This window comes from Alexandromys fortis, unplaced genomic scaffold (genome assembly GCF_014885135.2).
Source record: "Alexandromys fortis isolate MF-2015 unplaced genomic scaffold, M_Fortis_MF-2015_v1.1 scaffold_14, whole genome shotgun sequence".
Classification (NCBI taxonomy): Eukaryota; Metazoa; Chordata; class Mammalia; order Rodentia; family Cricetidae; genus Alexandromys; species Alexandromys fortis.
In genome coordinates, this window is record NW_026067910.1 from 9,816,906 (window position 1) to 9,825,438 (window position 8,533).

Here is an 8,533-nt window from a genome sequence, read left to right on the forward strand (position 1 = left end):
CCCTGAGCTGCTTGCCTCCCAGGAAGGAAAACAAAGTTCAGCTAATGGTAGAAAACATACAAATTCTCCCTAAGAGGTCTGAACGTCTGTGAGTCCTCTGAGTTATAGAGAGCCTCTTGGCTCTGGGAAGGTGTCCTGGCAGTTTGGAAACCTGCGCCACAGTTCTTTAGGGATAGTGACTTCATGGCCACATGACACAGTGCTGTGTATTGGGCTCTGCCTAATGGTTTCTTTCTTGGCCAGAAGTTGCTGAGCATAGGAGTTGGAGGTGCCTGGTCCCTGTTTTCTTTATGTGCATAGCTAAAGCCAAGGCTTTGAGAGGAAGAGATGGGACAGAAGAGGCCTGTGTGGCAAAAGAAGCAAAGACCGAGGCGAGTGGAGGCAAGTGCAGAGGGTGGGTCTTGGAAGCCAGGTTCTGAGACAAAACAGGACAGAACAAAACCAAACCATCCCTAGGAGGAGGCTGTCACTCACTGGGCAAAATACTACTGGTGAGACACGATTAAGACAGAGGATTAATGACTATGAATTTTGTAATGGGACAAGAAGATTAGGCCTAGGGGCTGTCTACTGACTCAATTTTATACTGTGCCTTTGACCTATCTTACAATGGGGAAAAGTTACCCTAGAACCAGGAAGCACCACACCCTAGAACCTCTGTTTTTCTATTTCACAAAGCTGAGAGCTATTTTATACCTTGAAAATGACCCAAATCTGCACTGTCAAATATTATTCGTTTTGGTTTTTAAGGGATGTACCACACAGCTGGGCTGTGCCACGTAACCCTGCTTCTCTTTGCTGCCATCTCCTTAAGAACGCCTTTCACCGTGTTTCCAAAGGCCTTGCAACTTGCCTGGGACAACGGGCAATGCCATAATTAGATGAACAGTGTGGGAGACCTCTGAGGGCAAAGCCATGAAAGAGAGCTACTGTTACTTATTGCCCCAGAGAGTTCGTTCCCAGAGGTTCATGAGGTAGCTTACCATGAAGTGGCGAGAAATCACTACCAGTAAAAGTTAGGATATAATCTGTGGCTGACCTTTTACAGAGATAATGATAGATAAAATGGTGCGGTCTTGAATTCTTTGCTAGTTAAAATAGTCATAATTTGTAAACACAAACCAACTCAACTTGGCTTTATTGTTTTAGGCAAAATGGTTTATATTTTATTGGGCCACATTTCTTTTCTTTTTTTTTTCCCCCAGAGGATCTGCTCACTGACACAGAGTTCAATGAGAGATTTTGGAGACCCTTTCAAGTGGGTAAGAGAATATTTGTTTCTATGCATTCAAGAAATGCTTGCCATCTCTTAAATGTAAAGTTTTTTTTTTTACGTAGACGGGGGTCTCATATAGCCCAGACCGACAGTGACTGACATAGACCAGAGGGTAGCCATGAACTTCTGACCTTCCTGCCTCCGCACCCCAAGAGCTGGGTTTTTAGAAGTAAAAGTGCTTTCTGAAGTTTATTATTCATTGTGTCAGCCTCCTCCCTGTAAGGTTTCCAGCTTACGGGGCAGTAAAGGGAAGCCCATGGTATAATGTTGCAGTAGAGGACGCTTGCCTTTCTGAATTCAGACAAACGTAACCTCTCTTATTCTTCCGACTCTCTCTTTTCTAAGCCTGCTTTCTTTAACAGGATGTCCCCACGATTAGGCTTCTTGCCTCTTTCTCAAAAGGCATTTTCTCTCGCCACCGTGGCTGTTTGTCCTTCATGTGGCTGACCTTCACGCCAGCTAAAAGGGCATGCTGTCCTTCCTTTCTCGGCTGGATTCCCCTCCTCCTCTGGGCAGCTGCCTAGGCGAGGGTCACAGCTTTCACAGCCTGAGCCTTTCCCTTTTGAACTTTAGTGAAATTGTTCCTGAGTTTCCAATGAGTCCATTCTTAAATTCTTTTATTAACGAGAGTAAACTCCTCAAGAGAGGTCCCTGATTCCCTCTGTAAGACCTACAGACCCAGATGGGACCCCGAATCTCAGAAGCAATAATGTATGTTTTGTCTACCTTGCATTCTTTATCGAATTATGAAGAAATAATTACAAAGGCCCATTGCATACACCTTTTAAATATAGTGTAAGTGAAACTGCTTTGAATTTTTTTTTCAGTATTTACACTTTTTTTTAATCCTTTGTTGATTTGAGACAGGGTCGTGGTTCAAACTGACCTAGAACTTGGAGTCTTTCTGCCCAGCTTTCCCAGGGCTAGGATTATGGGGATGTGCTGTCCCGGGGTTATTTCATGACAGTAGCTATAGACTCTTAACTAGAACAGTGAACTTGTACTAGAATAGGCTGCATTTTGATTTTGTGTTTTCAATTCTGATTTATCTTTTCATTTCAAGGGCAAGTAGTCACAAGTCACCTTTTTCTTTCTTTTGTTTCTTTGTTTCTGTTTGTTTGTTTATTTATTTATTTATTTATTGGTTTTTCAAGACAGTTTCTATGTGTAGCTTTGGAGCCTGTCCTGGGACTCACCCTGTGGCCCACACCACTGCCGGGCTTTTCTTTTCTTGTTTGAGATCCTGTCTCATGATGTTATGTAGCCAGCCTGGTTGTCAGTGCCATCTTCGGTCTCACCTCCCAAGGGCCGTATTGCTGGCCTGTATCTTTGGGCCCAGCTTCCACACTCTGTTCCTCCTGAGAGCTCACTGATGATAACACACCACCTTAGGACACAAAATGAGTTTGCACCTTGGGAAGCCCTAACCGGTTCTGAGCTGCAGCACAGTTCCCTTAGAGCCACCATCCACAGGCACAGAGGCATTTCTGGACAGGGCAGGTGACAATTTGAGCAAAGGACAGGCCAGTTGCGAGAAACTCAGGGATATCCTAGCCTTGCTCTCAGTAGCAATCTTCACAATGTAGTATTTCTCTATGGAAGTCTTGACTTCTGCAGAAATTCTCTCCTTTTGGGAGTGGGAGTTGGCGGTTGCTGAGGATTAAACCCAAGGCTTCTTGGCTTTCTGTAAGGTGCTCTTCCATTAAGCTACGCCCAAGGCCCCCAAATTCTTTTCCTTTCTAATCTATTTATTTATTAGGGTAGCACTGTGTAGTCCTGACTGGCCTGGAGCTGTGTAAGCCAGGGCGGCTTGAAACTCAGTGATCCACCTGTCTCTGCTTCCTGAATGCCAGCATTAAATGTGTGTGCCATTACACTTAGGCCTCAAGTTCATTTTTAAATTTAGTACTAAATCTCTTGACACATTTGAGGGTAAGCAAAGAACATCTGGAGGAGAGAGACTAGAGGTTCAAGCTGCAATCCAATTTTTGTTTTGTTTGGTTTGTTTTTGTTTTTGTTTTCAAGACAGGGTTTCTCTGTGAAACAGTCCTGGCTGTCCAGGGACTTGCTTTGTAGACCAGGCTGCTCTCGAACTCTCCGAGATCCACCTGCCTCTGCCTCCAGAGTGCTGGGATGAAAGGTATGTGCTACCATTGCCCGGCTGCAATCCAGTTTTCATTGATCACTAGCTAAGCCATCTTTCTTTTTAGCTGCTTCCTTTTTCCTGTGGTGTAAGATGCATTAGTTTTCTTGTGGCTGTGATAAAGTCCTTGACAAAAGCAACATACAAAGGGATGCTGCAGTGCGCTTTACGGATCCAAGTTGACCCATCATTGTGCAGAAGTCACGGAAACTGGAGAGTGAGCTGGCTGGTCAAGTCGCATCTCGAGTCAGGACGCAGAGAGTGATGAGCACAGGTGCTCAGACAGTTTTCTTCTTTCTATTCAGTCCGGGTTCATAGGCCTTGGAAAGGTGCCATTCACATTTAGGATGGGGTCTTCCCATCTTTTCCCAGTCCAGAAACAGACATGGCCAGAAATTTTTCCTTTGGGTGATCCTAGATCCTGTCAAGACAAGATTAATATTAACAATTACATAAGATTTTGTCATCTTCCCTCCATGCCTATGGTTAAACAGCAAATAGTCTATTTAGTATGGGGTACTTGCAAGATAATTAATGCAATACACACTTTGTTGACAATTTTCTTTAAAGTTGTCCAAAACAACAGCTATAAAGAATGAAGAAATGTGGTAACATCTTCCTTCCTTCCTTCCTTCCTTCCTTCCTTCCTTCCTTCCTTCCTTCTTTCTTTCTTTCTTTCTTTCTTTCTTTCTTTCTTTCTTTCTTTCTTTCTTTCTTTCTGTTTGTGTCTGTGTGTTTTCTGAGTAAAATCAGACTGTCTTTGAACTCTTGACCTTCCTATACCCACCTCCTTGGGTTTTAGGATTATGGCCATGAGCCATATCTACTTTGGTAAAAATTTGAAGGTTAACTTTAAGAGGGTGAATTTTAAAACCCACCCTTGGCCTGGGATGCTAGCCTGTAATCTTAGTTACTTGTAGGCTTGAAGCAGAAGAATCACTATTTCAAGTTCTGCCTGGGTTACAGAGTGAAGTTAAAGCAGTTTGGGCAAGGTGGTAAACTCCTGTCTCAAAACAAACAAGCAAACAAATAAAATAAAAATTCAAAATCTTAAAAGACCTTGGTACTTGAAAAGGGCACAGGATAGCATCGTTGTTGGAGGGGTTTCAGGAAAGCTAGGGATGGTTTTCCAAGGATGGAGTTACAAGGATCTAAAAATAAAATGTTTTGTTAAAAGACTTAGTTTGTGCTGCGGTCTGATAGGTTCTAATATATGCGTTTTGTGCTATCATTGTGGTGAGGAAATAAATATGTAAAGTAGCTTAAGCAACGTAGGAAAGTAGTTTCCTTCTTCGATGATGCATCGAAGAACACACCACATCCTTGTTCTAGGCTTTGTCATGGAGAAAATTTCCATGGCTGTTTCCCCAGTGTTCTCTTTGGCTGTGCACTTTGGAGAAGGTAGAGACGGGAGCAGTTAAAACGCATTGCTCACTTCTTCCAGTGATTCAGATTGCCTTATCTAGTCAATGAATATCTTAATGGCTTAAAGAAAGGGCTATTTGTTACTCCCCTTGGGCAGATTCAACAACGTTAGCTTGACAGCTTACAACATGGAGGTATGTTGTAAGACATTTTCATCTTTGGAGATAACATTAGATAAAATCATCCATTGTTCTTTATTGTATAGTGGCTCAGGCAGTGGGGCGGGATTTCTAGACCTGGCTGTAGACAGCAGGTATAGATTCACGGATGCTTGGCAACAGAGGCTAAATAAGAGATGACTGCAGCAAAGGGGAGAATCTACATCACACTTGAGTTTCTGCATCTCTTCCTGCGTCTTCAGTCCTGGGCATACGTTAAAGTGGGCCCTTCACTAGTATTGGCTCTGTTAGGTGACTGCTTTAAATGAAACAAATCCAACCACTAAGGCCTTAAAGTGGTTCAAACAAATAAAGAAGAAAAAGAAAAACTGCCCAATTCAAACCATCATGTTTCCAAAACAATGAGTACTAGGAAAGCACCTTTAAAACTAGTGCTAAGATTTATTTTTATATTAAATATTTTGTTATAAAAATATTTTCCTGTCATGCTGTCACAAGCAAAAGTGTTTTAAGATGTGAATTAAGGAGGGGGCACTTGGAACGCTGCTTATATTCATCAGTATTGGCATTTCTCATCTGTGCAATCTATTCTTCCTAAAGTGCTTCAGAAGGGATGGTGGGCATATGTTCTGGAGTTCAGGGTTCAAATCATTATTCTATATTTTCATTCTTTGTCATCCTGAGCAATTTGCTTTCTTGCTATGTGCTTCAGTTTTATAATTACAAATGAAACAAAACACAATGATTATATAGTATATGAATATTAAATGAGCTAACATATAACCCCCAGAACTATGTCTGGAGATTTATGGATGCTTGGTGTGTTTTTATGCCTGTATTTATCTCCTCAGCTGTTCTCTAAGGGAAGAGAAAGGACTGTGTTTTATCACTATTTTGTTTGTTTAGTTGGCTTTTGGTTTTTGGGCTTTTTGTTTGTTTGTTTATTTGTTTTGTTAAGTCAGGGTTTCTCTGTGTAAATCTGGTTGTTCTGGAACTCAACCTGGAACTTGATTTGTAGGCTTGGCTGGCCTCAAACTCAGAGATCCTCCTGCCTCTGATTCCAGCTGCTGGGGATAAAGGGATGCACCACCACGCCTAGCGACACGTGTCCCTAATAGGAAAGATGACTCTGAACTCTCAATCCTCCTGCCTCTGATTCCAGAGTGTTGGCATTAAAGGCGTGTGCCACCACCACCGGGTACAAGATTTTCATGAGATCAAATCAGCCAAAAATCTCTTGAGGAAGGAAAGGGCTCACAAAGCCTTATCCTGTTTGAGGACCTAGAGTCATTTAATGGACGCTGGAGAAGAGAGTGTGTAACTATTGGTAATGTGACTGTGCTCCTGTGAGCAATCTCTCATACTTTTTGCTATCAGCAACCTTATCAAAACTTGTTGGGTCTTTTTTTTTTTTTTCTTTAGAAAAGCCTGGCAGCATCAGGTGGAGCCATGTGGAAGAGGAATTAGGTGCAATGGGAGAAAGATAAGTGAAGGTAACGGGCAGTCAACGAGATGAAATTTATGAGGTACTGTGTTAGTTACCATTCTATTGCTGCGAAGAGACACCATGACCAAGAAACTAAAAAAACAAAAAAACAAAAAAACAAAAACAAAAACAAAAAAAGCATTGTTTGGTGGGGGCTTGCTTACAATTTCAAAGGTTTAGTCCATTATCATCATGGCAGGGAGCTTGGAAGCACCCATGGCACAGAGAAGTAGCTGAGAGCTTTACATCCTGTACCCTGGTAGCAGACAGAGAGAGGCCATACCTGGTGTGGGTTTCTAAAACCTCTAAGCCCACTCCTAAGTGACATACTTCCTCCCAGTTCACCCCTACACCAACAAGGTCACACCTCCTAATCCTGCTAATCCTTTCAAACAGACCCACTCCCTGGTGACTAGGTAATTCAAATATATGAGCCTCTGGGGGCTGTTCTTAATCAAACCACAATGGGTACACACATGAAAATATCATAATGAACCCTTTATGTACAATAAGTAAAATTAAATGTAGAATTAGTTTAATTAGGTTTCCATCGCTGTGATAAGCACCGTGACCAAAACTTGGGGAGGAAAGGGTTTCTTTCATATTACAGCTTATAGTCCATCATTGAGGGACGTCAGAGTGGGAACTCAAAGCAGGAACCTAGAGCAAGAACTGAGACAGAGACCATGAAAAGGCGCTGCTTACTGGCTTGCTCCCCACGGCTTGCTCATCTCACTTTCTTATATAATGGAAGACCATCAGCCTGAGGGTGGCCCCATCCAAAGGGGCTGGGTCCGTTCACATCAATCATTAATTAAGAAAGTGCTCCAACAGTTTGCCAATAGTCCATTCTTACTGAGGCTATTTTTCAATGACATTTCTTCTTCTCAATGACCTAAGCTTGTATCAAGTTAACACAAACTAACTAGGACAATCATACATATATAATTAATATATATTATTAAGAAATAGATAGAGTAAGGGGAAGTCACAATGACACATGACTGTTATCCTGGCACATGACAGGCTGAGGAAGAAGAATCTTGAGTTCTAGGACACCTTGGACTACATAGTAAGAATATCTAAAAAACAAACAAAACAAAATCAAAATAAACCATAATGAAAACAAAACAAAGAAAGATTTTAAGCTGGGAGTGTAGGTCAGTAATAGCGGCTGTATTTCCAGTTTTAGTCAAACCCAGCAAATACAGGGATGGTTTAAAACTTTCCCTTTTGTTACACATACTTAGTAACTACTCAGTAAAGGATCAAATTGAAAAAGAGAACTACCAGATTCTGTCGTAGAAATTCTTTCAGTGTCCTTTAGAATGAAATTATATGAGAAATTACTTCTCTCTCTCTCTCTCTCTCTCTCTCTCTCTCTCTCTCTCTCTCTCTCTCTCTCTCTCTCTCTTTGGTTTTTCAAGACAAAGTTTCTCTGTGTAACAGTCCTGGATGTTCTGGAGCTCACTATATAGACGAGGCTAACTTCGAACTCACAGGGATCTGTCTGCCTCTGCCTCCCGAGTGCTGGGATTAAAGGTGTGCGCCACCACTTCTGGGCTTGCAATTACTTTGTTTTAACCCAACTGTTTCATCTCAAATTTTCTACTAGCTGTTTTAACTTAATATAAGTCCAAAAAAATATGTATAAAGATACAAGAAACAGTGATAAAGCCAGGCATAGTGGCTCATACCTGTAATCCTAGCATCCAGGAAGTTGTGTCAAGAGGAGAGCCACAAGTTTGAGGTCAGCCTGAGATACAGAGTGAGACTGTGGGGGCCTACCACCCAGCTCCCAAATAGATACACAGAAACTTATTTTTCCTTAAGAATGTTCAGCCTTAGCTTGGCTTTTTTTAAAATCAGCTTTTGTTATCCCATTTCTCTTTAACTGCATTTCGCCTCTAGGCTTTTTAACTTTTATTTATTCTATATATCTTTCTTCTTTCTTCATGGCTGGCTGGGTGGCTGGCCCCTGACGTCCTCTTCTCCTCCTTTTCTTGCTCCTCTCCCTTCTCTCTAGATTTTCCTCCTATCTATTCTCTCTGCCTGGAAACCCCACCCAATTCTCTCTCCTGCCT

The 8,533-nt window shown here is 41.9% G+C and overlaps 1 protein-coding gene across 20 annotated transcripts in view; it reads left to right on the forward strand.

Annotated features, from left to right (window-relative positions):
* Window positions 1–8,533, forward strand: part of LOC126499088 (60S ribosomal protein L31-like) — a 78,668-nt gene that overhangs the window by 27,601 nt on the left and 42,534 nt on the right. For 6 of the 20 annotated variants that reach the window (XR_007590974.1, XR_007590973.1, XR_007590976.1 and 3 more), the window contains 2 exons: window positions 1,206–1,262; window positions 6,386–6,456. The exons of 3 other annotated variants lie outside the window; for them this stretch is intronic. Coding sequence is in view for 5 of the 17 variants with exons in the window: in XM_050138133.1 (XP_049994090.1) it covers window positions 6,386–6,456 (71 nt within the window). In the remaining 12 variants the exon portion in view is untranslated. Of the gene's footprint in view, window positions 1–255; window positions 1,263–6,385; window positions 6,457–8,533 lie in introns of those variants that run through there. 11 more of the 20 variants (XR_007590981.1, XR_007590978.1, XR_007590977.1 and 8 more) reach the window with 3 other exon arrangements.